Source organism: Anas platyrhynchos, chromosome 6 (genome assembly GCF_047663525.1).
Source record: "Anas platyrhynchos isolate ZD024472 breed Pekin duck chromosome 6, IASCAAS_PekinDuck_T2T, whole genome shotgun sequence".
Lineage (NCBI taxonomy): Eukaryota > Metazoa > Chordata > Aves > Anseriformes > Anatidae > Anas > Anas platyrhynchos.
The window spans coordinates 37787937-37808439 of record NC_092592.1 but is presented as its reverse complement, the minus strand read 5'-3'; the positions used below and the strand labels follow the sequence as shown (position 1 = coordinate 37808439).

At 54.0% G+C, this 20503-nt stretch overlaps 2 protein-coding genes across 8 annotated transcripts in view; one reads left to right on the top strand and one right to left on the bottom strand.

Moving 5' to 3' along the window:
• Positions 1-9459, top strand: part of FAM53B (family with sequence similarity 53 member B) — a 29722-nt gene extending 20263 nt beyond the window's left edge. For all 7 annotated transcript variants that reach the window (XM_027460737.3, XM_027460740.3, XM_027460739.3 and 4 more), the window contains one exon: positions 9006-9459. In XM_027460737.3, coding sequence (XP_027316538.3) covers positions 9006-9314 — 309 coding nt within the window. In that variant the 3' untranslated portion in view covers positions 9315-9459. The remainder of the gene's footprint in view (positions 1-9005) is intronic.
• Positions 9460-13622: 4163 nt separating this feature from the next.
• Positions 13623-20503, bottom strand: part of LHPP (phospholysine phosphohistidine inorganic pyrophosphate phosphatase) — a 63042-nt gene continuing 56161 nt past the window's right edge. The window contains exon 7 of the mRNA XM_027460745.3: positions 13623-14043. Coding sequence (XP_027316546.3) covers positions 13953-14043 — 91 coding nt within the window. The 3' untranslated portion in view covers positions 13623-13952. The remainder of the gene's footprint in view (positions 14044-20503) is intronic.

The window sequence follows — 20503 nt, the reverse complement described above, 5'->3', positions numbered from 1 at the left end:
ATCCTATTGCAGTTTTCCTGGGTGCAAGTCACAGTCCTGGGCCCTTGCGGTTGTGGTTGTTTGTATAAAGGGGGGAAAAAGAGGAAAAAAGCAGGGGAAGGAGCCTCCAAAGGCGTCCCTTCGCCCTCTCTAAAAGTCTTCGTGGCAGAATCGTGACATTTTTCTGCTGAGCTGAAAGCAGAGGGGGCTACGTGTCCCAGCGAGGCGCAGACCTGCTGCGGGATGACAGCCCTAACGGTCCTGGAAATGCAATCCCGTGCGTGCTGCCATGAGCTGAGCCCTTTCGCTTTTAAGGAGTAGGTGGAAGGGTTCCCTCAGGCATTTTAAGTGGTAAAAATAACTGAATGCACAATGAACCCGCGGCACAACCCCAGCCGGGTCATGCCCACGAGCGTTGTGAGCTGCTCCTGGTGACAGGCGCGAAGTGCTGGCTTGGTCTTTTGGGAGAAAAGTGATGCTGGGGTTTCAAAAGAAGTGCGAAACGAGCCAACAAACCCCAGCCTGGCTGTTGGAGCTGTGAGCCACACCAGGGTATAGGCTACTACACCCCTGAAGGAGGACCTGCAAGGATCTGAGGTGCAGATCCTTGGAGTGGGGGAAGAGGCAATTCCCTTCCTGCGGGAACAACCCGGGGAAACGTCCCCAGGATCCTCCGAGGATGCCGTGGGTGGTTTCAGGGCAGAGCTTTTCCCTCGTCAGACTGAGGGGGAAAGTTTGTCAGCTGGACGAGGCTGCGGAGGGCTTGTGTATGGGCACCCCGGCTGAGCCAGGGGAGCTTCCCCTTCCCTCTGGCAGGCGCCCAGCCCAGGCACACACTTACAATTGGCATTTCCTTGCCTTTGACACAGGAAAGGGCCCAGAGAAGGACAAAATTTAATCGCTCGTCCGTCCAAAAGCAGCTCGGTCCGTGTTCCTTGAAAACCGTAGGCTCGAGGAGGAGTTGTTATTTTCCCTGGCTGCTTTCCTCCACCTCAAACAAAAAATCCTCGGAGCCGAGGAAGCGCCGCCCGAGCAACCTGCATTACTCAGCTCCCCTCCAGCACAAGATCAGCCGGAGCCAGCTGCCAGCGTGCTTCGTGCTGGGTGAGGAGCGATGCCATCAAGGAAGGAAGCCCCACGCTGCGGGTGACCTCCACCACGTCCCCCCCTCTGTGTCAGCAGCAGAAGGGGGTGAAAATAAAGCCGGTGTCTGCTCACGGGCCGGGGTTTTCCTCGTTCCTCAGCTGGGTTGTGAAAAGCTTTTCACGTGCAAGCACAGGCTGCCTCCACGTGGGAGGACTGGCACGGAGGGACGCAGCAAGATGAGGCAGGTTAGGGTGAGCATTCTTGCCCTTGGTGGGGCCGTTTTTTGGGGTGTGGGGCAGGAGGGGAGCCCTGTGAATGCCAGCTGGTTCCTCATGGGCAGCGGGAGGCGCTGGGACCAACGTGCTCGAGAAAACCACGCGGATTTGGATTCTTGGCTCGAAATTCCCTCGGGTAATTGCTCAGCACCCGGCTCTGGCAGCCGAGCAGTTAAATTTTTGCTCGTGCTGGTAACCACATGTGTTTATAGGCCATAAACCCGGCACCATAATCAAAATAAAAATAATTTGACCTGAAAGAAATGTTTTCTTCATACCAAGAGGGCTATTTGGGCCAGGCAGGAGGCGTTGAGGCAGAAGGGGAGGGAGCTGCTCCTGGAAGCAATTACATGGCCGCATAACTGGGCTAATTAAGAAAGGGCTCTAAATGTTAAAGTTCTTCTGGGAGGGAGCATACTTGGAAAAACAGTGCCTCTAATTCCTCAAAGCCCCCCTTGCCTGTTTTTGCCTCTTCTTTCTGCCTTTCCCTTCGAGGGGAGGCAGCCCCACATCACTCCGTGTCTCCGTACTGACACGGCCCCGAATAAGATCAGCCTCAGAAATCAACCCCTGGAAACTACCGTCCTTGGAATAATAACAATTTGGGATCCAAAACGGTCGGGATCGTATTTTTCCACGAACCGTGTGGTTTCTCAAGCATTTCTCCTCATACTGCCAGCTGGGTGCAGTGACAAATCGGGGAGAGGGGCAATGCTGAGGGGTTTTTTGGGGTCTGGCCGAATCCCCCGGGGCAGAGGGCATCAGGAAGGGGCGGTGGGCACGGCGGGGGCTGCAATGGAGACCAAACACATCTATCGTGGTGAGCACCCCGGGATGGAGCCCGAAATCATCCCCGGTTGTGGCAGATAGCCCGGGCTATCTCTCGCCCATTCTGTTTCCTGCCTTGTGAAATGCAGATAGGGCTGTTATGGGGCGATGTTAATTTGTGTTAGCACGTTTCCAAACACAGCTGACCTTTTTTATAGATTTTTTTTTTTAAAGTGAAGCATTTCTGTGTGTGTTTGTTCAACATCGGCCACGCTCCCTGCAGCAGCCACCCCAGGAGAGGTAGCCCCGGCCTGCAAGGGAGAGAGCTCTTGTGTGCAAGGCACCAAGGCACAGAAAAACCCAGCTGTCTGTGTGCTATGTGCCTTAGCACCTCTGGGCAATCCCAGCGGGACGTTATAGGAGATATTTCATCTCTTCCGACCATTTCCAGTGTGAGGAGCCGCCTCCGTCACAGCACGGAGATCCTCTCCTCACGTTTTCTCCAGCTCCCATGTGCCGCAGGGTTTGTACCTGTGAACACTGAGCAGTCCCTAACAGCTGGCAAAATACTTCTAGGTGCAGCACCTTATTATGTTTATAGGGGACAAAGTGCCATAAAGCAATCAAGGGGATTCAGGTGAGCTGTGCACACCCATCTCCATGTGTTCGGGCATCCCCCTGGTGCTGCAACCCCATAAGCAGACCCCGGTGGGGCAGAGGGGGCTGTGTAGGTTGGATGGGGCCCTACTGGTGGTGGTGGACACCAGCTGGGAAGGTGACGAGGATGAAATCCTTCAGAAGGAAGGGCAGTGGGAAGGATTTTGTGCCTGAGAGCTGCCTGTTGTGGGGTGGGTGCACACAATGGGGCTGTTCATGGCGCTCACAGGCTCTGCGGACAGACGGTGCCATTCATGGGGTGGCTTCGCTGTCCTCTGAGGGACACGCGGGCATGGAGACATTGGCACCGGTAATCACATGAGAGGCCTCCTGAAACGTTGCCAGGTGCTTCTTGCAGTTTTTAGGATTAAAGTGGGCTTCAGCCTGGGCTGCAAATTCAGAGCGGGGCGTGTAATGTCCCTGCTGGCCGGGGGCAGGCTGCCCCTGCCTTTTTCCCCCAGAACTCAAGAGAAAGGGACCGTTTCAGTGAGGATCAGTACGTGAAGGAGCTCGTATGCTCCCAAAGCTCAAATAAAGAGCCCAACAGCCAGCAATTCTTCGGGCTGGCCTTGCTGCTGCCTCAGGAAGTATTTTAAGCTGTAGGGTGGGAGAACCAATCTGTCCTGCACCATCCTCTCCTTTCTTCCCCATCCACCCCGCTCTTCCCTTGAGGGGTGAAAGCCCTCTACACTTCCCCGGGAGGTTTTCTGAGTGAATTTTGGCAGCTTTGTGGCTTGCTGGCAGCATGGGGCCGGCCGCCTCAGCGCCCACTCGAGCCAGCGGCGAGCGTTGCCCAAAGGTAGGACGGGCAAAAAAAATGGAGGCCTTGAATGCCGGCCGTATCCCAGGAAATAGCTGGCTACTGATGTAACTTCGGGGAGAGCTTCCAGCTTCCAAGCCCCAGTGTTTTTTAAATAAACACGAACGGGAGACTGCAAAGGTCACTTGTGGGAAAAAGGGCTGGAGCCGAGCGCGGGTTCGGGATCAAACGTGAGTGACGCGGCTTGGAGGGGCACAGGGCCTCGGAGGCCGCTACACACGCTGCCGTGGGGTCTTGTCGCCACTGTGTTTTTGCCTTTTAGTTTAAAAAGACACATAGTTTTAAAAATAAAAAGTCCATATTGGTGATTAGGTTCATGAGGGTGCTTGTGAGCTTTCCCCTCCCCATCCCGCTGTCAGGCTGGGTTGGGGCCGTCCGCCCACGCTGCTGCCCTCGCCTCATGGGCAGCCTCACCCTGAGGTGTTTCTGTGGCTGTTTGGGTGCTTTGCTGCAGATTTCCCCTTTATTTTTGCGCTAAAAACGAACACCTTTATGCTCTAGGTGGGCCTAGTCCAAGGGTTTTAGTGTGAAAGTCAAAGTGCGTGCGGCCTGCTGGCGGCCATTTCGGGCAGGGCGCTGCAAGAGGATACTCGCAGGGGGTGATTTATGGCAGCGGGCTTCTATCTCAGCGGCGTGACGGAGCTTTTCATAGCATGACATGGCATGCGATGACATACATTGTTTTGATTTTACAGTAGAAGTAGTCCCATCTGCTTCAATTATGAATTTGTGACTCACTGAGGAGAACTGACGGAAAACGAGGTCTGCTGTGGAAGCAGAAGCGGGCAGCGTTCGGGGACATGGGCGCTGCTGCCGTGAGATCGATGTTGTAGCACACACTGGAGCCTCCTGCAGCACCCCGATGATTTTAGGGCTGTGTCCCACTGCCCCATGCAGCCCGTCCCTGTCCCCGCTGCTGGCTCCATCCCCGGCATGGGGCTGTAGGGTCAGGCGTTGGGCCTTGTGTGCACTCACGTGAGAGGACGGGGCTGGAAACGCAAACAGAGCTTGGCAGTGTCTGTCTGGAACGGACACAGGGTCCGATTGTGTCCCGAAGACGTGCATCTGATGCATCACATGGCTGCTTTCACCCCCGGTGTCTGGGCTCGTGTTGTGTGCAGACCTCAAGAACAGCTTTTCTACCACACATTCATCCCTAGGCACAGGATGAAGCCTCTCAAGTCTTCCTGGAGACCTTTGTGCTCAGGACGGGGTCCGAGACCCCGGCAGCACCCACAGATGCCGGCTTTGACCTCAGGTACCGTTTCCTTGCCAAGCCCAACACGTTACATGACCCATCTTGAGCTCCTGCTTGCTGAAGTCTTTGCAGCAGAAGCCAGCAGAGAGGTGGTTGCATTAAAAAAAAGCAACTTTTGGTGAAAGGATTTGCAATAATGAAGGTTCCCGTGCTCAGGGGGCTGGGAGCTCCAGCCACGCTTACTTTAATCCGTGTCTGTTCTCCTGGCTGCCTTGGCACGCGGGCCAGGCCGTGCGGCACTTCCTCAGCGGCTCCTGCCAGATCCCCGACGCACTGACAGACTCCACGGTGGCAGCCAAAAGCGGCTGTGTGTGCTGCTTGAAAAGAAAAACACCGAAATAAATAAAAAATAATAAAAAAAAAAACACAAGCAAAGGATTGCTGGGCTTGCCATCCGCTTCCACGTTTCTGACGACCAGGAACTTCGTGGGGCTGCTGCCTGCCTCGCGGATAAATTATTTGCTCAGCTCTTCGAGGGTGTTATTGATGTGTGGCTTTTTATTATGGTGCCAACGACAGCAAGTTGCCACATGCTGACTGCACGCTGTAAATCGCTCCGTGTCAAGTCCCGGTGCAGAAAAAGGGCCACCGGGCGTCACGGGTCCCATCTGCGGCAAGGTCCCAGCCTGCTCCATCTTCCCAGGAAGATGCTCGAAGGGTTTTCCCCACCACCACGGTCCTGTTGAAGGTTTTCAGCAGCTCAGGACAACCTTGGCCGTGCCATCAATGCGCTGTGCGCCGTGCAGCTGCGGCAGCTCCAGCCAGGGAAAGGACTTTCGGGGCCATGCCAGGAACAGAAACGAGCCCGTCGTCCTCCTCTTCAGTTTTGCTCCATTTCACTGATTTTTTGGCAAACGCCGCCTCGACGGGACGTGACTGTGCAAAATATAGCCCTGGACAAAGCGCCGTTGACTCATTTGGAACGCGTTCTGCTTTCTCGAGCCATTTTCCACAGCTTCCTTTTCTGCGAGCGAGGGGGCTGGCAGCCCAGGGCAGCTCGCCGCTCGCTCCCGCGTCCGTGTACCCTCGCGCAGATGTTTCCTGGCCCTGCGGCCGCAGGATCCCCTTTGGCACATCCTCCTCCCTGGCCCCTCAAGCGTGGGCTGCGGGTGCTTCTGCTGGAGCATCCTTGTGTCCTTCGGCACAAGGACACGTGGGGGAACCACCACGTGAGTTAAAGTCAGGTGGGAATGCTCGGCTGGAGCAGGTTTCCACTGTGGTGGGCTCTCAGGGGAATGACAAGTCCCACAGAAAGCTTTTTGTCAGAGAAATTCAAGGAGAGGTTTGGAAGTTTGCTTTTAATTTCCATAATGTTGTGCATTATGACTAAGGGTACGAAGTGAGACCACTGTAGTACAATAATAGCGCTTCTGTGCTGCACATAATGCAAGTAATATGAAAAGGAATAGAGCTGAAACTCTCAAAAAACATGTTTTTACCAAAAGAAATCCTTATTATTGACGCCTCACCCCAACTTGGGACAAGTTGGACTGGCTGCATCCCTGAACTCCCCCAGAGTTGAGCCGCTCCAGCCCCCGAAGCTTTACCAGCCCTGACTTCAGCGAGGATTTTTAGCAGGTTTCCACCACGGAGCCCTTTAGGGGCAAAGCCCTGAGCTGCGGGATCCCCGCTCTGCCCTGCGGGGATGGGGCCGTGGGCATGGCAAGCGGGGCACGAAGGGAATCTGTGCAGCGCCCCGAGCGAGCGTGTTTCTCTACTGGTCGGTGTCTGTGAGGGAAAATATTCGTTCTTGGCAGGAAACGAGGATTTCCTCCAATTATCATCCTGAATGGACACCGAGCCGAGCGTGCGGGATGCTGGGCACGGGTGGGATGGAGGAGCCCCGCCGAGCACCGCCTCTGCTCGATTTCATGCATCTCCCCTCCTGCTTTCTGCCTCCTGGCTTTTGGGGTTATGCCTCTTCTGCATTTCCCTGGGGCTGTGCAGCACCAGGGGGATTCCTGCCGAGGGCTCTCGCAGCGCCTTTTGACTTTTGCATCGATGGAAACCCACAAAAAAAACTCACTGCGGCTGGGGCAGCTCCAGAGCTCCAGAGACAAGAGTAAAACTGCGAGTGGAACTGGAGGAACAATCCCAGTCCCAAAGGCAGCGTTAATGCTAAAGACTCAATCAAAGCTGCCTTCTTGTTTTTTCTTTTTTGTTGTTGTTTTTCTTTTTATTACTGTGGTGTGAAGCAACTTGCTGGGATAACAGATATCCCTTAGCCTGCTCGTTGAGAGCTGTGTTTCACACCAAGCAGAATAAAAGCAGAATTGGCTGCGAAAGCTGTAGACCTTCCCGCAGCACCCCCACGGACAGCTATTTACAAGAGCAGCCACTATTGTAAAATTAGGATCAGGGACATGTAAATATTTCTTTTTGTTAAGGGGTGAGCCCTCCCCTGGCTGGCCGGGCCCCCAGGACTTGTTTGGCAGCAGGAGGAGGTGGGTGGCTGCTCTGAGTCACTGCTGGGCACCCGCACATGATTTTGGGGTCAGAAATACCCAAGGGGTGGCCCCGGCTATCCGGGATGGAAATGTTCCTCCACTTCTTCCCCTTGCCGTGAGCTCAGCAGCACCCTGGAGCTGGAGCCGTGCCCGCCGGCAGCTCAATGCCTCGATAGATACCCGCGGAAAAAAAAAAAAACGTGGATGGGTTTGAGGCTCCTGACACAGCACCCGGGCCTCTTCCCCAACCTATAACCCAGCTCCGGCCCCGCAGCAGGCGTCCAGGGCTCCGTTTGCATTTCGTCTCCCCTATAACTGCCTCCTGTGTTTTCCCTCCTCAGGTATTTCGGCCGTGCCTTCCCCGGCACTTCATCCATCACCCAGAGCCCGGGTGTCAGCCCCGCAGCCCCCGGCGCCGCTGTTGGTTTTGGAAGCGGGGGCTGGCAGCACTCAGCCTCGGGGGGAGGCAAAAAACCCTAAAAGCAGCCCCGGGGAGAGATCGGCCTGGGGATAAAGTGTGAGGAAGCGGTGAGGTGGCCGGGATGGGGACACTTGGCGAGCCCTGTGCGAGCTCTCAGCTCCCTGAGGGTCGTTTCCAGCTTTCTGTAGAAACTGCAGAGCCCAGCGTGCTGATGGGAGGTGGTGACGGGCGGGCAGGTAGGGCTTGGGATCGCTGACAGCTCCTAGGGTCGCACCTCCGCGGGGAAAATTGCGGCAATGACCTGGCAGGGGTGGAAAAAAAACGGTAATAAAATAAAAAGGGGTGGTGCAAAAGCCATCCCCAAGCGTTTCACCGCGAGGCTCACGGGTGTGCTAATATTTATCCTAGCGCAGGCACCGGGGGCGCCTTGTTTGAGGGAGAAGCGTGTCGGGGAAAAACTCACAGTGGGTTATTTGATGAGGGGAAGAGTTTCACGAAGGAGCGTTCCCGAGGAATTTCTCCAGCTCTCTCGCTCTCGGGGCTGCCAGCATTCAGCCTGCACCCCTCCCGTACGGGCAGAGGGAAGGAAAAAACGATGGAAACCTGCTCCAAAACCTATGGAAAAGGATGGATGTGGGGGGGTGGAGCAGTTCCTGCAGCTCCTGCCCCCCCAAATCCCGAATAAAACCTGGGGTAGGCAGCTCGGCGGCTCATTTCAGGAGGTCAAAAATGTCTCAGTTGTGTCTTTGGGTGGTTTTTCAGAACCCAGCGGGGTGTCTGGGTCCCTGCGTGTGGTCCTTGGGGTCTGTGGCTGCCCTTTGTGCCCACCTCCTCTCGACGGGGCACGGGGCAGTGCCGGCACCGGGTTAGCAGCGGGAAGAAACGACCTTCGGGAAGCGCCAGGGCTTTATTTGTGAACGGGATTTGCACTTGGGAGCGCGCTGTTGACTTTCAGGATCCCTGGGCTTTGAAGTGCCCACATCACTTTTGGAAACACGCTTGCAGGTTTCTCTTTAAGTGCCTCGAAAATGCCTCTCGTGGCCTCAGGTCTCCTCCGGGTGCGGTGGCTTGGCCATTGCCCAGCCTGCGGCTCTCTGCGGGAAGCCTCCGGGGAGGCAGCTCGTGCTCAGGGTCTGGAAAAGTCCAAAATTTGGCCAGTCCCTGCCTCATCTTCTGCTACAACCCGTTTTACCGTGGTGCTTTGCTCAGCCTAGAACCCAAAGCTCTAGGATCCTTTTGGGGTCCTTTCCTGCGCCCGTCTCATCCTCCTCTCTCTCTCCCCTTGCTCCCGCAGAACCGCCAGGCCTTCAACAGCCTCAGCACCGCGGCGGAGGACGGCGCCCAGCGGCTCCCCGGCCCCGTGGAGGTGATGCCGGGCAGGACCCCCGCCTGCACCCCGGTGCCGGAGCCACGCTCGCGGGGCTCGGAGCGCCGGGGAAGCCGGGACGAGCTCTCCTGCGAGGAGTCCGACTGCGGCGCGGCCGAGGACGAGGGCGGAGGGAAGGAGGAGGACACGGAGCCCTGGCGAGGCGGCGGGGCGGGCGCCGAGAGCCCCTTCCAGCTGGGTGGAGAGCTGGACATCGAGCAGATCGAGAACAACTGAAGGGCGAGGGGACGGCAGCGAGGGGGCCCTTCAGTTGTGGGGTGGCCGGCAGGGCGCCCCGACGCTCTCCCCGGGGTCGGCGGCCTCCTGCCGCCAGCCGGAGGGGGCGAAGCAGCTTTGCCAAAATTTCATCAGGTATTTTAGAGCAACGGCGTGTGTGTGTGTGCGTGCGCGTGCGTGTGTAAATCTTGAAATCCCTTCTAACTACTGTAGCCAGCTATCAGCGAGTGCCCGTCGGGCTCTGGGGGTGAGGTGTGGAGATGTGCAGGACACTCGCAGCTCTCTCTGCTGGGCTCTGCGCCGGCGAGGAAACAACTCCTGCAGGCGTCGGGCAGCGGCTGAGCTTTGCCAAGCAGGAGATGCCCGGGGATCCCCAGCATCTGCTCCTGGGGAAGGTGCCGGGTGCCGAAGCGAAGCCGTCCCCATCCCACACGGCCCCGTCCCTCCCTGCCAACCCAACCCTCCCGTCCCTGGCAGTGCCGTCGGAGGGAAGCCACGAATCCTTGGCTGAAATTTAATAATGGGAAGAGCTGGATTTTTTAAAATTTTTATTATTTTTTTTTAATTTTCCCAATGAGGAGCTCATGGGCTGCCTCACCCCCGCCACCCCAGCAGCGCCCGGCTGCCTTCCTGCCGTGCTTTTTTTTTTCTTCCCAGCCCTTCTCTCACCCGCTGGGACCCCCGGGGGTAGCGCACCCGTGAGGTGTGTCCGTGCCCGGTGCCATGGGATTACTTGATGACAGGACGCTGCCAAAATGCTGAAATTTCAGGTAGCAGCACTGAAAGCTTTCCCTGTGCCTTTTGGAAGCACAGACAAAGTGGCGACCGTGCCGTGTGTGCGACAGACACTCCTCGGGAAAATCAGCTGACAGCTTTAGAAGGACACCAATTTTATTTTTTATTTTTTTATTTTTGGGATCTTTTTCATTTCGGGGAACCCTCCAGCTCCTTAAAGCGTTGCTGTTAGGACCTCCTGGCCCACTTTGAGCTGTTAGGACATCCTGGCTGTCCCCACCCCACCCCGACCGACACCGTCCTGGCTTCAGGGTGGCCTCGGGCACCTCCTCAGCCAGATCCCCACCGACCAAACCCGAAAATGCCCCAGAGCCGTGGCTGCCCATCGTGTCCAGCACCACACCGTGGCGATCCTGCCTCCCGTGGGACCCAGGGCGCTCTCTTGCCTATGCACACCGGGGACTGTAACTCACAAGGGCTCCTTCTCCTCCCCAAGGGCTGCTCCCCGTGCCGTGCTCCCCCCCGGGCATTGGGAGGGTGACCAAAGGGACCTGCCCAGCCGTGCTCGATGCAGCCGTAGCACACAGTTTACATGCAGCACAACCCCTTTGCCTTACTAAAGACGCTTCCCCGGTGAGTCGTGGCCTTACCCCGGGCACGCGAGCTTGGACGCAGGCTGCAGCTCGCCTCGGTTTGTGGGCTGGGTGTTCCCTTGTCGGTGCTGGATGAGCTCATGTACTCGTTTTCAGTTTAAGAAAGCCTTACTTTTAAAAAAAGAAGTTTTTTTCTTTTTTTTTTTTCCCTCTCTCTCTCTTTAGAGGTTAAAAAAAAAAAAAAGACATTTGTGGGTTTATATATATATAAATAAAATAGTGAAAAGTATCAAATATAATATAGTATGTGCCTCAGATCCAGGGGACATCCCGCTGATTGTACAGCTGGCAGCTCGGCTGCTCCTCGCCACGCGCTGGAAGCCGGGCGAGAGCCGCTCCGCGCACCAGCTGAAAAGCAGGGCACCCCCCCGGGGGGCTGCTTTGGGTTTTTAAAGGACTTCACCCCTTTGGGAACCCCTGCGGCAAATCCCTGCCGCCTGCCAGAATGTGATTTTTTAACTAATATGCAGACACCTGACCTTAGTCTTTGCTAGGTAGCTCACAGGCTCGGTATCGGGAAGATATTTCGGGAAGATATTTGGGGACTCGCTAAGGGCACGGCCCAACCCGCACAGCAGCCGTTTCAGGGCGACGACAAGCTTTAGCAGCAGCAATAAGGTTTGATCAGTGCGATTCCTGCAAAAAAAAAAAGAAAACCCACAGGATTTGAACGGGAAAATTCCTAGCACCGGTAACACACGCGGGGAGCTTGCTGGGTGTGTGCAGATGCAGCTCTTTGAGCCTGTTCTGTGAAAGATTACGTCTTAAAAGGAAAAAAAAAAAGACAAGAAGAAGTGTTTGTAACATAGATTGTAATTTTCCATGTTATAGCATAGCCTCTTTGGCCAATGAAGTCGTGTTTCAAGTGCATTGTTTAAAGCTCCTGGCCGAACAGGATAACGGACTGACGTAGGACATTAGAGGATTGTAGCAGTGCTTTGACGGAGTTTATGGTTTTGATGTTCAAGAAATCCGAAAGAAGAGGATGGCCAAAAAAAGTAAAAAAAATAATAAAACAAAGCCTTCTGAAGCTCTGACCTGTAGTAGCAAAGCCTCCCTGTCACTTGCACAAGCGCAGAGGGCTGTGCGTGCCCCCGGGGAGGGGCTGCCGAAGGTGCCCCCGCCGTTGCAGGCTGCCCTCTCCCCGGGCGGGCGAGAAGACTGCTGATTTGTACCCTCTCCATGACTTGATTGCACTAGAGCAGCTCAGTCTCAGGAAATTGCTTGTTACTTTTACTGTGTAAATAAAGCTTCCTGGTTCAATAACCCCCGGCCGGTGTCTCGCCTCTCTCTGTGCTCCCACAGCCGGGGTGGGGGGCTCTCTCGGGGGGTCGGTGCTGGGTATGGATGTCCCTACCCCAAGTTAGACCCCAAAAATGGACATTTTGTGGTGCTGTGCATCCCAAAACAGGGGATCCTTTCCAGGAGAATATCCCCCTGGCTCCATGCAGGTGTCTCAGTTGTCATTCAGCTGCAGGGCGGCCCAAAAATGTGATGGTGAAACGCACCTGGAAGCTGGATCGGCACCTCATGCTCCGTGTTTAAGGTCAAGGATAATGTCCCATCCCCTAAAATAAACCCGAAAGCTGAGCGAGACCGGGAACCTGCAGCGGGGTAAAGGCACGTGGGGAACTCCCCGGGGAAATAGGGCAAGAGCCACCTCCAGCCTTCGTGCGCAGTAACGCCCTTTGTAGGGCCACGCTTCCTCCAGGGAGCAAACCATGTAAAAAGGCTCGGGACAGACGGCAGGATGTTTATCTGCCTAAATTTAATCCGATTGAAGCCACAGGCTTAGCATAACAGAATAAAAAGGATAAAATGCTCAGTGCCCCATCGCCGCCCTGATGTTGGACCGGGCTTTAAGGCGCCCTTCATGTGTGCGTGGACGCGCACAGCGCTGTAGTCTTTGGCTGAACCTCTGCTCGGAGGATGAAAGATACAAAAACAGCCCGAAGGACTGCACTAAGGTCATTTTCCCAGATGCAGTTCACTTTATTATAATTCGATTCCTATCCCACTGTCCCTTTCTGTCCCCACGGGGTGCAGCGCGGAGGATGAGCATCTCCAACGCGCCCGGCCGCGGCTCGCAGGCTCCTCCAGAAACACAGAGCAACATTTCGGGGTCCTTCAGCGCCTGGTGCGATCTCACGCTGCTCAGACGGTCGGAAACACGGCAGGAATTGCCATTCACCTCCTCGCAAACCCCAAAAGCAGGAGCCGAATGCAGCCAGAGCAGGCTGCCCAAGCGATGTGTATGTGTGCACACGCACGCACAATTACGCACAGAGGTCCCACGGGAGGCCTGAAGCAGGTTAAAATTCCAGCGGCCTCATTCCTTTCCACTCCACAGCACAAAGGCTGAGAACCAAGGGGGTGCGGGGCTGACAGGGGACTTCTGCCCCTAAAAGGGTGACCTGCAAAGGTGGACCAGGCACCCACGGGGGCAGGGGGTGCGAGGAAGCCATCCCAAATCTCTAATTCCTCTCTCCATTTTGAGCCCCCGCCCCTTCTTGCCAGGTGCAAAGCGTGCAGGTGCGAGCAGGCAGGCTGCAAAACTGTTGGAGAAAGGAGAAACAAATCCCCGGGCATCACTGCTCAGTGGCACATCCCCTCGGGCACGCCGAGACGTGGCCGAGCTGGGGGTGCAGGTGCCCCACGGACACACGGTGCTGGTGCAGGATGTGTCTGGAGCCAAGTGTGGGTCAGAGCCGACCAGGATTGGAGCAGGAGAAGGCAGGAAACCTGCGCCCTGCTGAAACCTGCGTCTGCCTGCCAGGTTCCTTTGAAGGGAAGGAAAAGCCATCGGCCCCGTGTCCCCACCGGTGAGGTGCTGCGTGCCAGCTTGTTCCTAGGAAAGCATTTCAGGTCCCCTAGAAACCCCTCCTGGTGCTGAGCCAACTGAACACAGTACCACCAGGGCTAGCTTCACAGGACTGCGTTTATTACTGACATGAGGACACAATTATTCCATGGTTTGTCACAGCATTACTGAATTCCTGCTCTCTAACCCAGACAGCAGCTATAATCGGGGCAGAAACCCACCTGCCAGCCTGCCGAATGTGCCTGGAGCGCTCCCACAGCAGGGATTTGTGATGCCCGTACCTCTGTGGGAGTGCGCTGGCACCATATTCATCTCCCCCACCCTCAAGGACATCCTCACCCCGCCTCAGGCACCCCAAAAGGCACAGAGCTGGTGGCAGCGCGATGTGCTCCATGTCCTCGATCCTATAACTCTGCCACCGCGCCGCTGCTACAGCTGGCTGAGGATAATGTCGACCGCCTCGGCCAGGTTGTTCACGTAGGCGTCGGGCTTCACCTGCGGGTGGTTTTCATCACAAGGCCTGCAGAGACAGAAGGGACAAGTGAGAGAGGGCAGACTCCCCGCCTGTTTCTTAAATAGGTAAGGAAAAGAAGAATTCACTTCTGACCCAGAAACATGAGAGGTCTGAATGCAGTTTTAATGACCGGGAAGGCTCAGCTGGGGTTGAATGTTGCAGGATCACCACCTTGCTGTCAGCCTAGTGGTGGTGGTTCCCGCTGTGGCCACGAAAGGGGTCAGACTCACACCGCCATGCAAATCACAACCCCAAAGCGGAGCAGCTTGAAGCCACATTTGCAGCAATTTCAGATACCAGTGGCTGTGGGCACAGAGGCTCTGTCCCATTTAATGATTTGGCTGGGAGAGGAGAGGACACAGGAGGCAGCAACAGCCTGAGCAGCTCTTCCAGACCTCATGGCCCTCTTCTGGCTCTGGGGCTGAGAAAGCCAGCAGCTGCTGAACAGAAACCATATGCATTTTATATGCTTAATGGCTTTCCTCTGGGAAAGAGAGGAGAGCCCTCGTGTCCAGCTCCTATCTCTCTTGGTTCCTGTAAAGGGCAAAACTTTATTTAGCAAGGGCCGCTTTCTCAGCGAGGAAGACACGTTTCCCATCGGATGCATGGGAGCAGAGAGATGATGATTATTATTATTATTTACGATCTGCAGGATTTGTTGAGCACTTGTCTGTACAAGTACCAAGTTATTTCTGCAGTTCCAGCACTAAAGCTCCCCAGGGCTGTTTCCCTTCTGCTCATTTCTCAGCTGCGCTCCTCATTCCTGCCTCCACGAGCTCCTCACAAAGGCAGAGCCTCTCTCGGGAGCCCACGCTGCTCCAGATTTTGTTTGCTGGGAAGTTACAGCTAGGAATGAGCAAAGCCCCTGCTGGCCAGGCTTCTTTGTGTCACCTACAGAGTGGCGTCCGACACAGGGAGGCAGATTTTGGTGCCAGCTGCTGTGAAAGCATTTTATTTAAAAGGTGGAAGGTTATGCCACGGGTCTTTATTTAATTCCCCAAGTTCTATCTTGTTACGAGTCTAGGGTGCAATATGAGCAGTAATTATGATGATTTTTAATTTTTTTACAACCAAAGAAGAATTTGTATTGCAGAAAGTAAAGCAAGTTATAAAATGCAATGGAGAAAAACCTTGAAACATAAACAGAGTAAAAATCCAGTACATGCACAAGTTTCATGTGCCAATTATTGCTCACTCCCTGACTTAACCAAGAGTCTTTTATGAATACAGAAATTTTGGATATGGTAAAATACTCAATTCTTGGCAATAATCCTCTAATTTGAGTGGGGATCCAAAAAAACAGATAACGAACAAAACTTCTAATTCTACACACTGAAAAATGTTTCTTTCCTTGCTTATATGTTAAGAGGAAATTTTAAGATGTGCTTGAAAGGAAAGCTTCAAAAAATTGTCGGTGACACTGCACTCTGATCTATTACCGGGGCTTTGCAGTTGGTATCTGTGCTAACGATGCCGAAATCCACCTGGAGCTCAGCTTGTAAATGCTGGTGAGCGAGGAGACGCGCTGGTGTGCTGTGGAAGGGCTGGGTGTGGGTACACGGACCTGAACAGAGCAAGCTGGGAAGTCAGGCTCAGGTGCTACAACACTTCTGACAAGTTCGCTGTGGATTCAGGCCAAGAAACTTGCAAACATTCCTGGTGCTAGGCACATCGTGGCCACCTTGGAGGGCTGCAGCCAGCCCACGGGTACCTCCTCCAGCCCAGCAGCATCCTGCTCCAGCCGTGGGCTGCATTGCCACCCGCTGCACCCCTGTTATTCCTCATACATACCCAATATGTACCTCTATATACCTAAATTGATGCCTGTTCTTCTACGTTACAGCCCCAAAAACAAACTTCCCCGCTCTCCTGCCTCTCCTGAGGCTGAGCCGAGGAGCTGGTCTTCCTCTCAGCGCTACCCCAGGAGCCGATCCTTGTGGCCACGGCCTTTGTCTTGCAGAGTGCTTTGTAACTCACAACTGCAACACATAGCCAAGAAACATTGTTTTTTTTTTCCCAAAAAAGGGGAAAAGAGTCAAAAGGACCCTGCAAGCAATAACCCCCAAGCACTAATGCTGAGACACAAGCGGCCAAATGAACCTGGGGCCTGTCAGAAATGTGGCACCAGAAGGCTGTGATGAGAAACCCCCTGGGCCTGGATGGGCCTTACAGGCCAGGGCCAGGCAGGAACTTCACCAAGAGCAGATCTTGCCCTCCTGCCTTCAGCTTGGTTCCTCGTTCAGTGATATTTTTTTATTTTGCCTTTATGAAAAGCTGCGCTAGGGCAGGCATCGCAACGGCAGGTGGCAAAACTGACGGTGAAGGTTATCGTCGAGCACTGTCCTCTTTCATATTCCAGAAACACAAGAACCTAAAAGAATGTTTCATCTGCTAGGGAAATTGAAGAATAAACTCAGATCGAGCTAACTTGGAGATAAACTCCTTCTGGTTTCGTTTTACACGGGACTCTGGTTGCAGAGAAGAACATAAATCAAACTGACAGAAAATTATAATCTCGAGCTGGATGTTGAGCTGTCAGCAATCTTGGCCGGTGCACAAACTGCCTTGTGAAAAATCAGCTACAGCCTTGGGAAACCCTCTCCTCAGGGAAGCCCGGGCTCCTCGGGGCGGTGTAGCACCACGGCCTGGGCACACACACGTGGGACGTTTTGCAGCCCGGGCCCGTCATGACGGCCCCTGCTCTGGCTGTGAAATGAATTTTTGGCAGTGGATTTCTTCACGGACTCTCTGCGGCCACCCTGCTGGTGGAGGAGACGGTCAGGGAAAGAAGCGGCCTAGCACGGGCACTGCCTGAAATCCGGGGTGGTTCCTTCTGGTCAGGGCTGTGTGGTCATCCTATTCTCAAGCCACAGAGAGAAAACCTGTTGTGACGGGGCAGTTTCAGGACTTTGAGGCAGCCTCTTTCCTCTTTTTCCAGAGAAGATCTCTGCTGAGGCCTGGTGAGGAGCTTTCTGTCTCCTCACCATGGTCAGACACCCAACCTGGGGGGCCCATAGTGCCACCTGCCTGACCAAGCCCTCATGGTACCAGAGGTGCCACAGGTAGGACACCGTCACCCCCTGCACCTGGAGGTGACAATGTGACAGGGGAGCACTGTCATGGACCAAATCTGTGGGATTTGGGGACACACAATCCATGCCTGCTCCCCAGCACATGCAGAAAGGTGGAATACATTCTTACACAGAAAATGAAGCCCAAAATGATCAGTACACTACAACACATGAAAGATCAAAGTATCTTCAGCATGGTGCAACATGGAAAGAGGTCTTGAGACTTGGCAGTTCCTCATGTCCAGCCAGGCACTGAACACCCTCCTCTCCCCAGGACCATTTGTCACTGTCAGTGCCGCAGAAGCTCAGCAGCTATCTATAGCCCCATGTGCTCGGAGCCAGATCCTCCGCCCATACTAAACTGGTTAGTTCAGATCAATGCTTCCATGCCAGACATCAAGGGAACAGCAGGAGCAGGCTGCTGCAGAAAGCTGGCTTGGAAATTTTAACTCTTCACTCGGCCACTTGGTACAAAAAGCTCTAGCAGGGTATCAGGGCTACGGGCTAGCAGGTAGAGATGGCTTCCTCCTGGTGAAGCACAAAACCACCTCCCAGGTCCAAAGAGGCAGTGAAAGATCAGCTCCTGCAAGAAGAAGAAGGTTTGCTGACTGGCTGGGTGACATTTCCACTTGGACAGGTCTGCTCGCACAAGCTGGCTGCCCTGTGCAGGCCCAGCAGCTATCAGGATGGTCTTGAATTGCCCCGACGTGCTCTGCCATCTTCTGTGCCCTGTAGCAGCTACGATGGTGTAACGGAGATATAACGGAGATATAACGGGGATATAACGGGGTGCCTGTGATGGATGGAGGGATCTGGCCTGCGTGTCCCTTTGTGAGAGCTCCTAGGGGTCTGGAAAGAGAATGAAGCTCCACAAAGACATGCCAAAGACAGCAGGGATGTGGGGACCAATCCTTTTGGGTTACGGCGTGGACGACATCGGAGAGGTTTAGCGGATGAAAGTCTCAACAGAGGGGGCTGACATGGATGGTCATGGCCACGGGGGTGGAAGCAGCTACACCGCTCAGATCCACCCGAGACCTGCAGGAACTTGACTTCGGAGACGAGCAGCTGGGAATTGATCAACGCACGATCAGTATCGCAGACTAAAATTAGCTTTTGCATAGTTCTTTAAGAATAGGGACGGGTAGGAAAAACAACAGGCAGGGCCAAAGCAAGGCACAGAAGTTAATTTGAAAGAGACAAATGAGCTCGCATTCCAGCGTACAGAGCTGCAGTCATTTGGCAAACCTGATCTGTAACACTGCATGTCCCACGATCGCTGACCTTTCCAGCAGCACAGCTTTCTGTGAGAGCCAGCAAGAAATCATCCCCCCAAATCTCCCTGTGTTTGTACAAGGGATCTCTTTGTGTCACAACACCGAATTCCTGCTAACTCCCCAATTAAGCAGAGAACGCTCCCGCTGCATAAAATTAGATAAAAAAAAGATTAAAACCATTCCTCCTGACAATGTATTCTTCGGGGGCTCTTACCACGGCCGTAAAATATGTGAGCCAGAGTTTAACAAGATTTTCTTTATGAGGAATGTAAACAGACACTGTTAACCTCTGCTGGTCTCTTTGGACAGATGCAATAACTTCAGTCAGGGCTGCAAGTGAAAGTCTCGCTTTCACTGAACAAGCAATTTAATCAGCTCAGCACCGAACATCCAGATAAATCACGATGACTGACAGCACACCACCGAGCAGCTGATGAATGTCTGTACAGCACGTTTCCTGACGCTATGATGAGACAAACCTGCCACAAAGGCACCTGATTAAACGCGTCCAGTGCTGGATCAGGTCCTAAAACTTGAGGGAACTCTGTGCCTCGACCCTCGTATTTCATGTCACACCCAGATGTCTCCCAGAACAGAAAGAGAGGATTTTCTCATTGAAATGCTTATTTTGGAGACCTGCTGCAATGACTTAGAGAAGTGGCTAACACCTTCCTTTGTCATTTGGGATGACAATTTTCCACGTAGAGGTGGGCACCTTCAACAAAAAGCCATGACCATAACCCATGGAGCCAAGGAGCTCCAGGAGACCAAATCCCTTCCAGAGACATCCAGCAACCTCCACCGCTCTTCTCTTGCCTCCCAGAAGAGTGCACAAAGCTAATTGTCTTTAATTGCAACTCGTTTAAATTCAAGCATCCACAAACAGGTAGAAATTACCAGCCAAATTGTTCGCTAACATCTGAGGGAAGTCTGTGGGCTTGCCGCTTAATTGGTCCCTTTTAAGTCCAACTGCTGCAGCTTCACCCCAACAGAAGGAACCAGCTTAGGTACAGCACTTCAGGCGATGCACCTCGACACTCCGAGATGGAGTGGATAGGGAGTTATCTTCCTGCAAAAAATTAAATAAATAAAAAGCTTGGCTAACGCTAGGAAACATTGCCTAGGTGTTGTTTTTTGTTTTCTGCATGTCCGTGCACTTCCTGGTGGGAACACTCGTACTTCCCCAATGTACACGTGCTGAAAACGTAATTCGTCGTGTTGTGGCAATTTGTTTGTTTCTGATCACTTGGCTGCACGGCGATGCTGTAACTCATGAGCTCAGACACACAGCTCCAGAAATAACAGCTTAAAACAGGAGGCTGTGAATGCTGGAAGGCCGAAATAGATGCGTGGGGGCGCATTTGGTGTCCATGCTGCAGTTTGCTCCGTGTCCCACCGAGCCAGCTGTCCTGGCACACTCAGCACCATCATTTCTCCCCCCGGGCAGCTGAGGACAGGCAGAGATGCTGGGGTAGAAGATCTGGGGTGGTGCCTGAACACCTTCACCTGAAGGATGCTGAGAAGAGGAGGTGAGAGGAGCAGAGGTGACCAGGACAGACCACAGAGTGGAGGCTGCCAGCAGGCACTGCACTGAGCTTTGTTCAGCACGACTCTTACCAATATTTCTCTTTACAGGCACGACCTCTACACATACCACTTGTAAATTATCCCTTGAATAACCCCAGTCCCCTGGCACTCCCGTACAATGCACCGCACCAACCAGCCTCGGAGTACACAGCGAGGAAGCGGATGACGGAGGCAGCCGAGTTCCCCCACGCACCCACCCCTATTTATTTGCTCTCTCAGGAAACACAGCACATGTGAACGTGCAAGATTACGAGCTTTGGAGATTAAAAGTTTTTGAAAGACTTTGTATGGGCTGGATAGGACATATACAGACGGAGCAATATATAAAACCACCTTCTCCCACTACTTGAGTGACTCCACAAACCCTCGATGACTGCAGCTTGTGCACCCGTCCCTGGTGGTGACATCTCCGGGGTGCAGTGAATGGAAGCAGAGATTTATTGCTCTGAGTTTAACTCCACTGCCTTCACCAGAGCATCTCTGCAGTTGTACGAAGGGGCACCAAAAAGCAGTGAGCCATGGGATCAGGCA